General features: G+C 37.5%; 1 protein-coding gene across 3 annotated transcripts in view; it reads right to left on the bottom strand.

Annotated features, from left to right (window-relative positions):
• MEIKIN (meiotic kinetochore factor) overlaps positions 1–19,518 on the bottom strand; it is a 138,306-nt gene that overhangs the window by 61,249 nt on the left and 57,539 nt on the right. For all 3 annotated transcript variants that reach the window (XR_009737463.1, XR_009737464.1, XM_061422862.1), the window contains exons 8-12: positions 13,935–13,987; positions 11,228–11,298; positions 8,227–8,391; positions 7,074–7,154; positions 1,678–1,797 (exon numbers count right to left, since the gene is read on the bottom strand). Coding sequence is in view for 1 of the 3 variants with exons in the window: in XM_061422862.1 (XP_061278846.1) it covers positions 1,678–1,797; positions 7,074–7,154; positions 8,227–8,391; positions 11,228–11,298; positions 13,935–13,987 (490 nt within the window). In the remaining 2 variants the exon portion in view is untranslated. The remainder of the gene's footprint in view (positions 1–1,677; positions 1,798–7,073; positions 7,155–8,226; positions 8,392–11,227; positions 11,299–13,934; positions 13,988–19,518) is intronic.

The following is a 19,518-nucleotide window of genomic DNA, read 5'->3' as shown; positions in this document are numbered from 1 at the left end:
AAAACTTTTTTTTTTACTTTTATTAGAGTATAGTCACTTTATAATATTGTGTTAGTGTCTACTGTACAGCAAAGTGAATCAGATATATATATAGATATATTCCATTTTTGGATTTTCTTCCCATTTAGGTCACCATACAGCATTGAGTAGAGTTCCCTGGGCTATACAGAAGGTTCTCACTAGTTATCTATTTTATACATGGCATCACTAATATATGTATGTCAATCCTAAATTCCCAATTCACCCCATTGCCCTCTTTTCGCCTTGGTATCCATAGACTTGTTCTCTATGTCTGTGTCTCTATTTCTGCTTTGTAAATATGATTGTGTATATCAATACCAGGCTTTCCTGGTGGCTCAGGTGGTAAAGAAAACACATGCAATATAGGAGACCACCTGCAATACAGGGGACCCAGATTCAATCCCTGGGTTGGGAAGATCCCCCAGAGAAAGAAATGGCAACCCACTCCAGTATTCTTTCCTGGGAAATCCCATGAACAGAGGAATCTGGTGGGCTACCATCTATGGGTCACAAGAGTCAGATATGACTTAATGACTAAACCACCACCATACCAATGTCAACTTTTGGTGATGAGTATTTTCACTATCTTGATTGTGCTGATGGTTTCAAGGGTGCTCATATATGTAAGAAATTTAAATTGCACACTTTAAATATTTGTAGCTCATTGTATGTCAATTATATCATGGCTCAACAAAGAATCTTTTTTTTTTAAGTAACAGTTCCCAGTCTCAACAAGGCTCTCCGCAATGGGCTATAATTTTGGGTTTCCCTAGTTCTTCCATTCCCCTAAACTCCTATTTTAAACCCTTTTAAATATCCTTAAGCCTCTTATCCTATATTCTTTCTTTCTCTTCCTTTCTCTGGAAGATTATCCCTCAAGTTGCCTCTAGTCTCAGCCTTTCTCCACCCTGGGAGCCAAAATAAACTTTATACTAGAACATTCATATCTCCTGTTTACAAACTCTTACCAGCACCCCCTCCAGAAAAATCCAAATTCCTTAACAAGGATTATAAGACCATCTTTGATGTTGGCCTCTACTTATCTCTACAATCTCATCTCTAGCTTTTTCCTCACCATCTGCATCCCCATCTTCACCTTAGGGTCACACTGGGGTCTAGCTACAATAAACTACCACCCATTCCTAAGTTCTGCATTTTTATTTCTTTATCTCTCTGCCCTTTTCGTGTCTTATTCTTTCTCTCTCTTGTCTGCCCTCTCTCCCTTTTCTCTGTCTCTTTCTCTCTCTCCCCCCGCTTCTGTTCTCCTCTCTTTTTCCAGTCATCCTCTGTCTTTACTCCCATCCCCCCACCCCCCTGCCATGGCTCTTAAGAGTTATGCATTTTGTTAGTACTTCCATATATTCTTGCTAACACAACTAAGTTGATGTCAACAATTTCTATGTACAGACATACTGAGTTTTGGATCCAAGTAGGATAATACTATTTCATCTGGGTTTTTTATATTCCTAGGTCTTGATGATGCAAAGTGACAGCCTAATATCCTTTATTTGGAGTGATATCTGATAGCTGACTCCACATGTAGATGATGTTAGCCTCAACTGAGTTACAGATCTCTTAAAGTATCTCATATACAAAGTATCCAATATAAAAGTAATTATTTCTTTTAGTAAGTGAAGGAAAATTTGAAACTACTACCTCATTTGAAGAACTGTCTTGCAAAGTTGACACAGGAACAATTTCATCTGAATTAACATAATTGCTGACATTTGGAAATAGTTCTTCAAAAGATGCTTTTTGCACTGAGGACAAATCAATCTATAAAAGAATACATTACTCTTGTAGAAGTACAATACTGCAAAACAATCATTTTTAAGTAACCAAAGAAAAGTTGAACTACTCTCTCAATTGAATGATTTTCTTGTGAGCTTGACATATGAATAATTTTATCTGAATTAATATAATTGCTGATATTTAGAAATACCTCTTCAAAAGATGCATATTTAACTGGGAACAAATAAATCTATAAAGAATAGTACAAGGCTCATTAGCTTTAAAATTATTTTTAAATAAGAATTTTCATTTGCTAAAGTATCATTTAATTTATACATATTAAGTGGTCCCATCACTTCATGGCAAATAGATGGGAAAACAGTGGAAATAGTAACAGACTTTATTTTGGGGGGCTCCAAAATCACTGCAGATGGTGATTGCAGCCATGAAATTAAAAGACGCTTACTCCTTGGAAGGAAATTTATGACCAACCTGCTGCTGCTAAGTTGCTTCAGTCGTGTCTGACTCCGTGTAGCCCCATAGATGGCAGCCCACCAGGCTCCCCCATCCCTGGGACTCTCCAGGCAAGAACACTGGAGTGGGTTGCCATTTCCTTCTCCAATGCATGAAAGTGAAAAGTGAAAGTGAAGTCGCTCAGTCGTGTCTGACTCTTAGCGACCTCATGGGCTGTAGCCCACCAGGCTTCTCCATCCATGGGATTTTCCCGGCAAGAGTACTGGAGTGGGGTGCCATTGCCTTCTCCGATGACCAACCTAGACAGCATATTAAAAAGCAGAGACATTTGTCAACAAAGGTCCGTCTAGTCAAGGCTATGGTTTTTCCAGTAGTCATGTATGGATGTGAGAGTTAGACTATAAAGAGGGCTGAGAGCAGAAGAATTGATATTTTTGAACTGTGGTGTTGGAGAAGACTCTTGAGAGTCCCTTGGACTGCAAGGAGATCCAACCAGGCCATCTTAAGGGAAATTGGTCCTGGGTGTTCATCGGAAGGACTGATGTTGAAGCTGAAACTCCAGTATTTTTGCCACCTGATACAAAGAGCTGACTCATTTGAAAAGACTCTGATTTTGGGAGGGATTGGGGGCAGGAGGAGAAGGGGACAACAGAGGATGAGATGGTTAGATGGCATCACCGACTCAATGGGCATGAGTTTGGGTAAACTCTGGGAGTTGGTGATGGAAAGGGAGGCCTGGCATGCTACAGTTCATGGGGTCACAAAGAGTCAGACATGACTGAGTGACTGAACTGAAGTGCCCACTAAATGAAATTCACCTACCCAGCAACTACACCTCATGGACTAATTTCCCTGATCTTCCCTTAACTGTTAGCCTTCCCCAGTGTTCTGCCTTTGCCTTCTTTTTGCCTACCACTGTACACTAGAGATTTTTAAAATCTCTACCTTGTTCCAGAGCGCCATACCCATATCATTATCAGGTTTCTCAACTTACCACATATTTCTACATCAAAATCAAAATATTTAAAGCCAAAGTCACGACCCATACTCCTTAGTTTTGGATTTCAAGAAGCTCTGTCATGTTGAGGCGCCAGATCTGACTACAGTAACCTGGCCTGAACCTAGGCTATACCACATGTATGTGTGCCCAGAATGAATTATCAACTGGCTGAGTGGGGACTGGGGGCATCTGCCCTTTCCCAGCTCCTCTTCCTCGTAGGGAGACAGAACAACTTCAGGCCTATCAATGTGTATTTTGAAACAGTGTTAAAAAGGTCACCTGAAAGTGAGACCCTAGAAAATGAAAATCCTTAGAAGCCCTGAGTCAACTGGCCTCCTTTCAGGGAAGCCAGCCAAGGAATGGCAACTTGGAATTGAGGGGAATCTAAATGACCCATTTGGTGGCAGCAAGCTATGGAATGAACCAAAGGGCAAATAGACTCATTCAATAAAAAAAATTAAAAAAATGTAGACCTTAAAATGTCAAGCCACTAAGCGCTCTCAAAAGTATTTTTATTTATTAAAAGACACTAAATATTTACCTACAAAATGGGAGAAAACATTTAAAAATTATTTATCTGATAAGGGTCTAGTATCTGGAACATATAAATAACACTTACAACTCAACAATAAAAAGACTAATAGCCTAACTTTAAATGAAGAGGATCTGAGTAGACATTTCTCCAAAGAAGATACACATAAGGCCAATAAGCTCTATTGCAAAATCACAATGATATACTACTTCACATGGCCAAAAGATGGATGATGGTAAGTGTTGGTAAGAATACAGACAATCAAGACACTCATACTGCTGCTGGGAATGTAAAATTGTTCAACCACTTTGGAAAACAGCCTATCAATCCTCTAATTATTAACCACAGAGTCACCATATAACTCTGCAATTTTACGTCTAGCTATATGCTCAAGAGAAATGAAAACGCACATCCACACAAAAGTTGTATCTGAATGTTTGTAGCTCCTCATTATTAATAATAGCTCAAAGGCAGAAACAACTCAAGTGGTCATGAATACTATTATTAGGCCACAAAAAGGAAAGAAGTACTGGTATATACTAACCTTGAAAATATGCTAAACTAAAAGACGTTAGTCACAAAAGGCTACATATGATTTTATTCACGTAAATGTGAATAAATATCTAGGAAATCTATTGAGATAAAAAGTGGATTAGTGGTTGCTTGGGACCAGATAGTGGGATGGAGGAATAAAGTGATAATGGCAATGGTTAAAAGGAATGGGTTTTTTTGTGTGTGTGGTGATAAAAATGTTCTAAATTGACTGGGGTGATATACACCCAAGAAAACTGAAAACATATATCCACACACAGACTTGTCCATGAACACTCATAGCACTGCTATTCATTCAAATACCCATAAACTGATGAATTAGTAAATAAAATGTGGTATATCCTTAATATGAGACGTTATTCAGCCATAAATAAACAAAATACTGATAAATGCTGTAACATGGATAAATCTTAAAAATATTATGGTAAGTGAAAGCAGTTAGACACAAAAAGCCACATACTGTATGATACAATTTATATGGAACGGCCACAATAAGCAAACTTTAAAGAGATAGAAAGTAGATTAGTAACTTCCAGAAGCTGGAGGATGAGATAGGAGGAATGATAAGTGACTGCTAAGGGGGTGATGAAAAATGTTCTTTAATTAGATTGTAGTAGTGGTTGCACAAGCTTATGAGTACACTAAAAGTCACTGAATTCATACTTCAGCAAGGTGAATTTTAAAAAATGTGAATTATGGCTCAATTTTAAAAAGATGTTGGTATTTACAAAATAGTCAATTAATTAGTTTTGTAGGGGAAAAATCATTTTTAAACACATTTCTCATATATATATATATATATTAACCCAAAAGATAAAACAAAAATGAATAAAAAAAGAAAGTCATTTTCTAGGAAAAATATTAATCTTTAGAAAACTAGAAAGACTGTGAGCAGAGTGTTCACAGAATACCGTTTTCCCATCTTGCAAAAGTGATCTTTGGTTAACTCTCCAGCTCTGTTCCACTAAGAATCTGATAAAGGTAAAAATGTCAACTATATTACTAGGCAACACTGCTTAGGGTAAAAATGATATCTAATTTTGAGGAATTATACATACAATGTAAATTTTTAAAATGCTAGAAAACACACATTATGGGCTTCCCTGACTCTTGTAATTAGGCATGTCCCTTGTGGGGACCCTGGAAGCTACGTCTAGGTGTTATTATAAAACATACTGAATCTCATCTCCTTGTATCTGAGCTCTCTCCAGACTGCTGTGCAAGCTACTATATGAGCTCCTGTGAGGACTGCTTGCACTGAAGAGGCACACCTGATCTTGCTCTACTTGCAAGCTGTATACCTGCTGTTCAGTTGAACCTCAGAAGAACCCTGGCTGGGTAAGAGGCAAATTATAGATTCTTAGAAGAAAATACAGGGAGAAAACTTCATGATATTGCATTTAATAATGACTTCTTCGATATGTCACAAAAGCACAGACAACAAAAACAAGAACAAAAGATAAACTGGACTACATGTCAATGTATGGCAAAACCACCACAATATTGTAAAGTAATTAGCCTCCAATTAAATTAAATAAATTAATTTAAAAATTAAATTTAAAAAAATTTAAAACTTTTGTGCATCAAAGGGTACTATCAACAGAATGAAAAGGTAACCCACAGAATGACAGTAAATATTTGTAAACCATATATCTGATAAGGGGTTCATATCTAGAATATATAAAGAACTCTTACAACTCAACAACAAAAAAATTAACAACCTGATTTTAAAAATGAACAAAGGACTTGAACCGACATTTCTCAAAAGAAGATACAAAATGACCAATAAGCATGTGAAAAGATGCTCAGCATCATTAGCCATTAGAGAAATACAAATCGAAACCACAAGGAGATACCATCTTACACCTGTTATTTAAAAAAAACACACACACACAGAAAATAATAAGTGTGGACAAGGATGTAGAGAAATTGGAACCCTTGTAAATTGGTGGGAATGTAAAATAGTGCAGCTGACATGGAAAAAAGTATGGTTGTTCCTCAAAAAGCTACAATGAGAGTTAACAAAGGATCAGCAATTTCACTTTGAATAATATACCAAATGAATTCAAAACAGGGCCACAAAGAGATATTTGTATACCCATGTCCATAGCAACATTATTTACAATAGCCAAAAGATGGATGCAACCAAATGTCCAACAACAGAAGAATGGATAAACAAAATGTGGTACATTCATACAATGGAATATTATTCAGCCTTAAACAAGGACATAAGTCCTGACATATTCTTCAACATTGATGAACCGTGAAGACATTATGTTGAGTGAAATAAGTCAGTCACAAAAAAGACAAATACCATATGGTTCATTTATATGAAATGCCTAGAACAGTCAAATTCATAGAGACAAAAAGTAGAATGGTGGTTACAAGGAACTGGAGGAGGAAGGAATGGGGAATTCACTATTCAATGGGTATGAAATTTCAGTTTTACAAGATGAAAAATTTCTGAGTATGGATGATGGTTACAACAATGTGCATGTACTTGAACTGTACATTTAAAAATGATTACAAGGGTAAATTTTATGTTATGTATTTTTTCCACAGTAAAAAAATTTTTTAAAGAATAAAAATAATTCTTTCATGTATAACAGTATATAGAGTACTTCCAGTGAAAATATGTTTATGCAACAGAAAATACAGACATTACTATGTGCAATATTCCCCTAGTCTAGGAGAAATAGAAAAAGAGAACAGAGAGCCAGAAAACAGATACTACAAGTGCTAAATGATAATAATAACACTTACCACTAAACCAGGTGTTTGCGAAGATGGAGTACTTGTTAACAGGCCTCTGCTTTTCTTATCAGAAGTACTGGAATGTGCGTTCTATCAGTATTTTGTGAAACAGAGAATTGAACAGCAGAAAGAAATAAATTAATACAGTAAACACAAAATTTTATAATTTTATACTAGATCATAATGTGTCACAGTAATAGCATTTTAATCTACTAACTCAATTTTAAACCACTAGACAGGTAATTAAAGAACTGTTTGACTTGAGCTGGGTTAAACAACTTCAAAAAAACTCCAAGTGGTACAAATGATAAACCTCTTTGAATAGGTGTCAGTATATGCTGAGAAGCCTGGAACCCAAACTCATAAAATTTGAACATCATAGGGAAGTTGTGTTAGGTTTCTTTTTTTCTTTCATCTTTTCTTCCTTTCACTCTTCTGGCTTAGAAATCTCTTAAACTAGTTGTTCAAGACATAATTTAGAATATTTATTAGGAAACTTTTATCAAAAAATTTATAGGTACATTTACCTAGCACACTAAATCTGTTAGCTCTCTAATTTGTTAGCTATATAATCTTTCAATATGTTCATCTGAACAACAGGGATTATTCTACCCTAGGAACTGTCACGCAAATGTTACATATGATACATGCTGCTCCACTGAAGGAGCACGGTTACCTGATAGCTCCCAGCTGCAACAGCTTTAGAATCTGCTTCAGCTTTTAGGTTGAAGCCATTACCTTCTTGGGCAAGCCTCAGCCAACATTTGAACATAGCAGCCCAATGTAAGATTCCTGTAATGGACAATCTATGCTCCAGACCTCCCTACTGGGAGAGCTTTTGTCAGCTCTGCATTGAAGACTAAGGCTATTTCACCCCAATCTTCCTTCCTCCCTGCTCTTCTTTCTCCAGTATTACCCCCTCCAATATGGCACTTGAACTCTTAATTCTGCTGAATAATCTTTCCCAGTGGTCTCAAGCAAACCAATTGTCAACTGTCAGTCCATTTAAAACATACCTGCCTGCATATAGCTGTAAGTATATAGATTCTCTGCAATTTTTCCTAGCTTTGCTAAGAAGTTATGTACATCTAAATCTTTCTAATAAGTACATTTTCATTTTACAATCTTTTCAAGAACCAGCTAATAAAAGAACAGTGCTTACCAATGCAGGTTTGAGAGGCTGAGGCAGCAGAACTTTAGCAACTGATTTACCTGCACTGCTTTCTACAACAGACCTCTGGTGAGATGATGGAACCTTGATTTTTAGACGACGAGAGCTTAACGTTGTTTGAAAATTTGTATCTCTAGGTTCAGGATCTTTTTCAGGCTGAAACAAATTCAGAATCCTAAGACACATTTCACAGTGCTTTAAAAACATTTGTATCACTTCTCAGATGTCCTGTTTTTATTGTTATATGGATGTGTGTTATAATTAAAATGGGATATGTATTTCTATCTATAATTCTCTAACTTCAAAGTTTAAAGATAAAACTTTCTTAAAATAGGTAAAGCATTCTTCATTTCTGCTATAGTATTTTTGATCTCAAGCATTCCTTTTCTGATTATTCTTAGAATTTCCATCTCTCTGCTTATATTGCATGTTGTCTACTTTTTCCTGTAACTGCCTTAGCATATTAATTACAATTATTTTATATTTCTGGTTTGAAATATAATTCAAATTGGTTATAATTCTAACAGTACTGTAATATCTGACTCTGGTTCCAATGCTTATTCAGTCTCTTTAAACAGTAATTTCTGGCCTTTAGTATGGCTTGCAATTTTTGCTAAAAGGTAGACATGTTGTACTGGGTAATAACAACTGCGGTGAATAGTCTTTCATAATGCACTGATAAATTGTGGGGGGAGAGGGGAAGCCTTCTACAATTCTATGATTAAGTCAGTATTTTATTGAGCCTATGCCCCTGGACTGTGAACATCACCAGTCCTTCTTAGTTCCCCTCCCTGCAAATTGAGACAGGATGGCTAGAAAGGACCATCCTGTAGTAGTTGGGTACTTCCATTCCCCGATGTGGAAGGCTAGAGGGAGCTAGAACTGGGTAATTTCCTTTCTCCACTGGAAGGGCAGAGCTGGCTGGAATCAGGTATTTCCCTTCCCCAGGTAGGTTACTGCTGCTAAGCTGCTTCAGTCATGTCCGACTCTGTGTGACCCCATGAGACGGCAGCCCACCAGGCTCCCCCGTCCCTGGGATTCTCCAGGCAAGAACACTGGAGTGGGTTGTCATTTCCTTCTCCAATGCATGAAAGTGAAAAGTGAAAGTGAAGTCGCTCAGTCATGTCCAACTCTTAGCGACCCCATGGACTGCAGCCCCCCAGGCTCCTGCATCCATGGGATTTTCCAGACAAGAGTACTGGAGTGGGTTGCCCTTGCCTTCTAAAACCCCAGCAAGTTAGGATCTTAAACACCTTCTCTTGAGAGCAGGATTTGTTAAGAAAAACAGAATATTTCAAAATGGTTGAGGTATTTCAAAATGGTTTCTTTTCCCTTCCCACTACCAGAACCATGAGGGTATTCTTCACTGATATTCATTATGAGGATCTGGTACAGTTTCTGCAGGTAAAACTCACAGAAGTGTGGAGGTTCCTGTGATGAATGGGTTCCTCTTGAGTTGTCCACAATGAGCCTCAGAAATTCATCAACGACATTTTTGGTTTTCCCACCCCAGCACTGGTTCTCAGGGAGGTTTCTGTTCATGTGTTTCTGCTCTGGTAAGTCAATATTCTCTGTATCCACCTGTCTGTCTTTCCATGATCTGGTGTAGCAGTTTACCATGCGACCTTACTTCTTTGACAGATCTATAAAGCGTTGCTGATTTTTCAGTTTGTTCAGGTTTCTACTTGCTAGGACAGAGCAATGATTTCTAAATTCCTTTCGTGTTAGATCAGAAACTGGAAGTCCTCCAATTTTCCAAAATTCTTTATAACACGACCTGCAAGCAGCAGCGTTCGGCAAAACTGGCCACTCTCCCTTTTAGGAGCAAAAGTCCTCCTCCCTTATCTTCTACGAAACCATACACTGTTTATTTTCCCCTCCTCTCTGTCCACTCTTTCTTTTCCATCTGGCTGTAGAATTTTCCAAGAATTGATCCTGGATACCTTTCTCTTCCTTACTCTCTAGATACTCTTTCCCAAGTGATTTCGTCCAATACTATACATTCTAAAATATCTGTAATATTGTACACTCCTCTTTTATTTTTCTGACCTGCAAACTTGCAGCCAGTGGTGCTTCCAACATTTTCATCTTCATGTGCATTCAGACCTCATGCTTATCCTATCACATTATATAGCACCTTTATCCATCAAAACTGCTTAAGACACAAACCTAGAAGTCTTTCTTGACACCACTCACTCTTTCTGCCTCTATATCCAATCCATGAACTCTACAGGCAAAATATCTTGAATCCATGCACATTTTTTCATATGTCCTACAAAACATCCTAGTTAAAGCTACCACAATCTCCCACCAAAAATCTTTGTAATGAATCTTCTTGCTGACAGTCTTGCCCTCTTTCAATCTGCTCCCCAGTTATACAATGACAGTATGGTAGAGTGAAAAAAGTATAGGCTTCAGATCAAGGAAGACTTGCCATAAATTCCTCAAGCATATTGGTTAACACTTAAACCTCATTTTCCTCAGCTATAAAATAGCTAAAAAATAAATGAAAACCTTACATAACAGGAATGCTATAAAAACATATAATTAACAAAAAATGCTTAGAGTAATGCTTACATTGAGTAGCCACTCCAATAGTAGCTACTGCTATATACAAAGTCAAGTTCGAATTCCTCCCCGAAGACCACTAGATTCCAGGCCTAATGTACTGATTTATAATTCCTTAACATAGAACATTGTTACTATGTTTTGACTACAAAGCAAATGCATTATTGTCACTTTAAATTACTAACAGATATCCAATTATCCAAAAAGAAATTGGAAAAATTGTACATTTTAATCCTCTTTCATTAAATTTATAGAGTATATATGCATGCAACAATAATGTAATATGATAAACTCTAAAAATGTTTTCAATTATTGGTTTAAATAGCTGAAAAATAATTCATATAAAGTATTATCTAAAAGAAAAAAGTATTTTCTATATTAAGAAAATTTATGGTTTATAAGGTTATTCTGCTTCAATACTTACTTTTTCTTTTTTTTCCCCAGGGGTCGAAGGGTAATTTTTCTCAGCAAGTAAAACTCCACAAGATGCATTATCTATAACAAAAATATACATTAGTGTTAATTATTTAACCTGTTGTTACATCTAAAGTACAGAAAATAGAACTCAAATTTGAAAAAAAATTGATTTTAATGACTGATTTTGTAATAGTTTTAGAACAACCTAACTTGAACAATCTGACAGGAGAAAGAATTCTTTAAAATATCTTTACCTCAAAACCTCCAGGTTTCACAGGAATAAATAAACTCTATATAAAAGATTTATCTTTCAATTTAGTAGAAAAAGTTGAATGTAACTTGAATTCTTAATTATCCTTCCACTTCCATTCTCTCTCTACTATAACTTTTTTACTAGCATTTAAAACATACTCATACTCAGGCTTCTTTCAGAGAAGGCAATGGCACCCCACTCCAGTACCCTTGCCTGGAAAATCCCATGGGTGGAGGAGCCTGGTGGGCTGCAGTCCATGGGGTCGCTGAGCGTTGGACACAACTGAGTGACTTCCCTTTTACTTTTCACTTTCACGCATTGGAGAAGGAAATGGCAACCCACTCCAGTATTCTTGCCTGGAGAATCCCAGGGACAAGGGAGCCTGGTGGGCTGCCGTCTATGGGGTTGCACAGAGTCGGACATGACTGAAGTGACTTAGCAGCAGCAGCAGCAGGCTTCTTTATTTTTAAAAAATTTATTTTTTAGTTGAAGGATATGCAGATGCAGATATGCAGATGACACCACCTTTATGGCAGAAAGGGAAGAAAAACTAAAGAGCCTCTTGATGAAAGTGAAAGAGGAGAGTGAAAAAGTTGGCTTAAAGCTCAACATTCAGAAAACTAAGATCATGGCATCCGGTCCCATCACTTCATGGCAGATAGATGGGGAAATAGTGGAAACAGTGGCTGACTTTATTTTTCTGGGCTCCAAAATCACTGCAGATGGTGATTGCAGCGATGAAATTAAAAGACGCTTACTACTTGGGAGGAAAGTTATGACCAACCTAGATAGCATATTCGGAGAAGGCAATGGCACCCTACTCCAGTACTCTTGCCTGGAAAATCCCATGGATGGAGGAGCCTGGTAGGCTGCATTCCATGGGGTCACAAAGAGTCAGACACGACTGAGCGACTTCACTTTCACTTTTCACTTTTCACTTTCATGCATTGGAGAAGGCAATGGCAACCCACTCCAGTGTTTTTGCCTGGAGAATCCCAGGGACGGGGAAGCCTGGTGAGCTGCCGTCTATGGGGTCGCGCAGAGTCGGACAGGACTGAAGCGACTTAGCAGCAGCAGCAGCAGACAGCATACTAAAAAGCAGAGACATTACTTTGCCAACAAAGGTCCGTCTAGTCAAGGCTATGGTTTTTCCAGTGGTCATGTATGGATATGAGAGTCGGACTATAAACAAAGCTGAGCGCCAAAGAATTGATGCTTTTGAACTGTGGTGTTGGAGAAGACTCTTAAGAGTCCCTTGGACTGCAAGGAGATCCAACCAGTCCATTCTGAAGGAGATCAGCCCTGGGATTTCTTTGGAAGGAATGATGCTAAAGCTGAAACTCCAGTACTTTGGCCACCTCATGCAAAGAGTTGACTCATTGGAAAAGACTCTGATGCTGGGAGGGATTGGGGGCATGAGGAGAAGGGGACGACAGAGGATGAGATGGCTGGATGGCATCACTGACTCGATGGACGTGAGTCTGAGTGAACTCTGGGAGATGGTGATGGACAGGGAGGCCTGGCGTGCTGCCATTCATGGGGTTGCAAAGAGTCGGACATGACTGAGAGATTGAACTGAACTGAACTGAACCTTTCTTCTCCTGTTCACAAGCTCCTTAATCTTTGATCTATAAAACAAATCTTTCTTCTAATGCTCATCCTCCAGGGTAGTAGTTGCTACTCTTTTCAAGGACGTGTGCTTTTACAAGTTTAGTTTTTATGACTAGATTCATTTCCCTTAGGATGGAAACCACCTTAATCATTTTTATAACCATAACTTCTTAATACCTAGCATTTTCTAAATGCTCATTACATAACTGCTTAAAGTAAAGATAACACCAAAAATTATTTTTTTTCCAGCTCATACAGACTTTTATATGCATCAGGAACAAAGCAAGCAATTCTTTAAATTTATCCCTAAACAAATTCTCTAAAACTTACTGCAGGAAATAAAGAAAATAGAAATCTGAAATGAAGCAGATGTTAATAAGGTTGTAAATGTCTTGCTAAGTTTATTCTAATAATAAACTGCATAATAAAGGGCCAAAAAATGCAAGGCATTTTGTTGTTTCTTTTATTTTTCAATCATCACACATAACTTCAATGTATCTGTTAACTGATTACCTTCTTCTCCTATAATTGAAATTTACAAGGACAGGAAAAATATATCACTCCCTGTTGGTATATATCAGTAATGCCTAGTATAGAATACTCAGTAGATGTTTATTAAATGAATTAATGATAGGTACTGTGGGGATAGTTAAGACCTAGCCTCACACATCTTCATTTCTTAAATACAACCACACACTAAAAAGCACTCAATTTCCTGGGCTACCAGTTTTCTTAACATATACCATACTGTGACAAAAATAAAGAAATAGAGGATTATAAAAATGATTAGTTACATTATTAATTACATGATTCTGAATATGAATCTGATTCAAATTTCATTATTAATTACCTGATTCTGCCTTTAGTTCTGAAGAAATATTTTGGTCTGCTAACATCGTCATGCTAGAATAAGAACAAATTAATGGAATTCTTTTACTCTTTCAGTAACTTTTGAGAATCATCAAATAATACTTAATATACTTAATACTTAAAATAAGGACATTCCTATGCAATCAATTATCCTGTAGAAAAAATGTTAATATTAGAAATGTTAATGTTAGAAAAATGTTAATATATCTGTATGAACTAATAGTTTTTTGAAAAGGCAATATGTGCATCCATCAGTGTGAGACAACAGGTACAAAGCATAGTATTTATTTTTTAAAATTAATTAATTTAATTGGAGGCTAATTACTTTACAATATTGTAGTGGCTTTTGCCATATATCAACACAAATCAGCCACGGGTATACACGTGTGCCCCCCATCCTGAACTCCCCTTCCACTCCCCTCCCCATCCCATCCCTCAGGGTTGTCCCAGTGCACTGGCCCTGAGCACCCTGTCTCATGCATCGAACCTGGACTGGCGATCTGTTTCACATATGGTAATATACATGTTTCAAAGCTATTCTTTCAAATCATCCCACCCTCACCTTCTTCCACAGAGTCCAAAAGTCTGTTCTTTATCTCGTGTTTCTTTTGCTATCTTGCATATAGGGTCATCGTTATCATCTTTTTAAATTCCATATATATGCGTTAATGTACTCTATTGGTGTTTTTCTTTTTGACTTACTTAACTCTGTATAATAGGCTCCAGTTTCATCTACCTCATTAGAACTGATTCAAATGAATTCTTTTTTAATGGCTGAGTAATATTCCATTCTGTATATGTACCACAGTTTTCTTATCCATTCGTCTGCTGATGGACATCTAGGTTGCTTCCATGTCCTGGCTATTGTAAACAGTGCTGTGATAAACATTGGGGTACATGTGTCTCTTTCAATTCTGGTTTCCTTGGTGTGTATGCCCAGCAGTGGGATTGCTTGGGTCGTATGGCAGTTCTATTTCCAGGTTTTAAGGAATCTCCACACTGTTTTCTATAGTGGCTGTACTAGTTTGCATTCCCACCAACAGTGTAAGAGGGTTCCCTTTTCTCCACACCCTCTCCAGCATTTAGAATCAGACAGATCTCGATTTAAAGCTCAGGTCTGCTACTTACATTTGAGTGGCCTTGGGAAAGTTACTTAACCTGTTTTGAGTCATGATCATCTCATTTATGCAAAAAGAATAGCAGTCTTGTCTTCTAGCATTCTTCTGGTAAGGATCTCATGTAACATGAGAGATAATACTTTAAAAAATTAATATTCTTTTTCTATTTTATAGTTTCGTAAATGAGACTGCCCCCAATCAAATGTGTAAAAGAGGATTAGTTATTATAAGAACACAAAAAGACCAAAGCTCAGCCTTTGATCACCAAAGTGGGGTTTCTGAGTCCCCAGTGGACTTGAAAACTAAATGTGAAAAGATTATTTTTAAATTCCTATTACTGCTTTAATGAAAAGTTGAACTCAGTAAGCAAAAAGAATTTTACTCCTTCATATTTCCCATTTAAATTCATCCTGTCAAAAAGACAAATTTAAAACTATAATGCAATTCATGGAGTCGCAAAAGGCTGGACACGACTGAGCAACTGAACTGAACTGAAAACTATAATTGAAAGATGCATATACCACTGTGTTCATAGCAGCAGTATTCACAATAACCAAGACACAGAAACAACCTAAATGTCCATCAACAGCTGAACGGATAGAGAAGATGTGGTGCATGTATACAGTGGAGTATATATATAAAATACTACTCAACCATAAAAAAGGATAAAGTAATGCCATTTGCAGCAACAGGAACACAACCAGAGATTACCATACAACTTATATATGGAATCTAAAATATGACACAAACGAACCTATCTATTAAATAGCGGAATCAGAGACATAGAGAACAGACTGGTGATTGCCAAGCAGGAAGGAGTTACAGGAGGGATAGAGTGGGAGGTTGAGGTTAGCAGATGTACGCTTTTATATATGGAATGAATAAACAACTGCATAGAGAATATACTGTATAGAATAGAGAACTATTAATGTATTCAATATCCTATGACAAACCATAAAGGAAAATAATGCTTAAAAAAGAATATGTATGTATAACCCAATAACTTTGTTGCACAGCAGAAATTAACACATTGCAAGTCAACTATACTTCAATTATAAAAATAGAAAAAAAAGAAACAAATACAACACAATACAACTACAATATACAAATACAATAAATTCATCCTGTCAAAAATAGTACTTTTTTGCCCCCAAATGAAATTTCATGTGTATTCTACTGTTTTTGTGGTAGGTACTCTCTGGTAATAAACACACACTTTTAGGTAATAAAAACTCCACTATTAGTCTTCTTCAAAACTAGAGGCACTGAAACAGTCTGAAAATAAAAACCCAGCCTTTTAGCACAAGTAGCTTGAGAAGCACTGCACTATTATGCTGATGCCTGCTGAAGAGAGGGTGTCTTACCCATGCCCACACAGAGAACTTCCTCTCACTGCCTACCTTCCGTTCAGCCTGTCTACTCGTATTAACAGCATAAAACATTCCTCATTACTTTTGCCTCTTTAACCTGCTGGATGTCTTCAGAATATGTCACAAGAAAACCTGGATTCTGCTCTATCACCATCTAGTGGCTAAAAGCAGACAATGTCAACTTCTACAGGCTTCTCAGGAAGATTGCTCAGGGAAACTGTTCTGGATTTCCAGAACTGCACTGGGGTAACAAGCAGAAGCTCCTGTGCCAGGTTTGTGATAACTGTAAATCACAGAACTTGGCTGCAAAGCAAAGACAAATGAGCACATCCTTACCTGGGACTTAAGTATTAAAGCAAGATTAACAGTTACAATGTTTCCCTGGTGGCTCAGATGGTAAAGGATCTGCCAGCAATGCAGGAGACTGAGGTTCAGTCCCTGGGTTGGGAAGATCCCCTGGAGAAGGAAATGGCAATCCACTCCAGTATTCTTGCCTGGAGAATTCCACGGACAGGGGCCTGGCAGGCTATGGTTCATGGGTTGCAAAGAGTCGGACACGACTGAGCAACTAAAATACATAATATCACAACACCAAACTCATTATTTAATTTAAATCTCTTCCTTTTCTCAACCTAGCTCTGAGTTAGACTCCTGAAGTGAGGAAAGCAACTATAGTTTTTTTTTTCCCCCTTCTATTTCTTGTTATTTTCCCTCCCCCATTTGCTAACTACTCTTTAGGATTCTCTGGCATTGGAGCAGCAGGAAGGAATTGTAGGAAAAAAATAGGAAAGGTCTATCCTGATCTTAATTGATACTATTATAACATGTCCTTGGTGCCCTTTGGGCATGGCAGATAACCAAATGCTGACTCTTTCAAACCTGAAGTATTATATTTTGAAGGGTTCAAGATAAGATTTCCCTATCCCTAGGATGCTCTCACTTGCTGCTCTTTATGATGTTCTCAGATTTTGCATTTGATGATACTATTTCCAGCCTTGTTTTTTTTTAATATATTTTTCATTGTGTTTTTAAATTTTTTACTTGTTTGGCTGCACTAGGTCTTAACTGCGGCATGCAGGATCTTTAGTTGCAGCATGTGAACTCTTGGTTGCAGCGTGTGGATCTAGGTCTCTGACCAGGGATTGAACCCAGACCCCCTGCATTAGGAGCTTGAAGTCTTACCACTGGACCACCACGGAAGTCCCTCCAACCTCTTTTAGTCAAGTTTATTTTGTCTTTTCCAAGAAGTCATACTGGACATGGTACCTTTCAAGATGATCCCTTCTGTGGGATCTATGTCTGACATTTGGGCAATATGCACAAATCCTTGCTGTGCAAGACTCTGAAAGTATATCTAGCATCCTCTTTATTAGCCACTCCACAGCATCTAACTGACCTTCTTGCTTTGAACCTTTCCAGATGTGAGTCAGAAACCAAATTCCAGAGAATACATGTTGAACTTTCCAAATGGTTCTCTGGGGGCTTCTTCTCTTGGGTTGTAGTGAGGGAGAAGTTTCTCTCTCTCCTTGCATATGACACCAACAACTCTTATCAAAGAAATAAACATTTTTTAAAAATTTATTCATTTTTAATTGAAGGATAACTGTTTTATACAATTGTGTTGGTTTCTGCCAAACATCAACATAAACATTCTCGATCATTTCGTCCTCTCAGTGCATTCTTATTCTTTTTTTTAAATAACTTGGAGGTTGGTGATGAGCTAATGATGAAAGAATGAGGTTTTGATCTCATCTATTACAAGTTTGACATACATGGTTCTATACAGAATGGGGGATAGAGTAATTGTCATTTTATTTTGTTCTCATCTATTGGTCACGTTCCAAACTCTAAGACTACATGAAAGTACATTTAACATCTTGCTAGTTCAAAAGGTTTCACAAACCAAAGGCAATGCAGAGAAGGTGGTCAAATTCAAAACCAAAATACCTGGCAGAGGGCTATTGTGTCTAGGAGAGTTTACCATGAAGGTTGCAGAAAGAAAATGAAGTCAAAGTCTTGGAGAACTTCAATGAGACTTAAGGGGCTTAGGGTGGTAATGAAAGCTACAGTGAGGAAGAATCATCAGTGGAGAACTTCAGGCCCAAAATAAGGCTGTAAGTTCATCAATGAATTTATCAGTAGAGTCCAGCCCAGGTATAGAACTAGTCTTGAAACCTGCAGCACAAATTGGTAAAAATTCAGAGACAACTCATGGGTCCCAGACACTCTCAAGACCCAACTTCACTTCTCCCCCTCTTTGGCCTATACATCTATATTTACAGTGATGATTTGTCCAAACTGGGACCTTTCTGAGAGTAAAAGTCAGCTATATTAAAGATTATGTCACAATAGCAGTACATACTGGGACTGTCTCAGGTAAATCATGAGGCACGACCATCCTCAGGAATAGTTTCATACTTCATTATTCAGCCCTTCAATGGATTCTGTTACCCCTGCTTTGAAAATACATCCAAACTCTGACCTCTCACTATCTCTTCTCTTGCCACTCTGGTCCATAGTCCAATATTTCTTGCCCAGTTAGGGCAGTATTCTCCTAACTATAATTTCCCTAATTCTTTGCCTTATCATAGTCTGTTCTCAACACAGCAGCTAGGATGATTCTTTCAAAACATAAGCCATATCACATCATCCTTCTAAACCATTCAACAGCCTTAAAATTCACTTATACTTGCCTAAAATGCTTTATATGATCTGGCATCTTGATTCTCTCACTTATCTCCTAACTCACTACTCCTCCTCACTTCACACCAGGAGCTCAAGCCTTCCTGCCTTGGGTATGGCTCCAGCTAGTCCCTCTACCTGGAATGTTCTTTTTTTCCCAATGAATCACACAGCTTGGTCTATCTACTTCTTATGTCTCTGTTCAAATACTACCTTTTCAATGGTGAGTCTCTGACCACAATACTTAAAAGAGCAAATCTCTACCCTAATACTCTATAGTCCCCTATCTTGATTTATTTTTCTCCATAGCATTTATTACCATATAGCATGGTATAAATTTACTTGCTTATTAATTTATTGTTAATATCCTCCAACTAGAATGTGGACTCAATTA

Source organism: Bos javanicus, chromosome 7, assembly GCF_032452875.1.
Source record: "Bos javanicus breed banteng chromosome 7, ARS-OSU_banteng_1.0, whole genome shotgun sequence".
NCBI lineage: Eukaryota > Metazoa > Chordata > Mammalia > Artiodactyla > Bovidae > Bos > Bos javanicus.
Note: the sequence above shows the minus strand (reverse complement) of the source record. Positions and strands in the feature narration are given on the sequence as shown.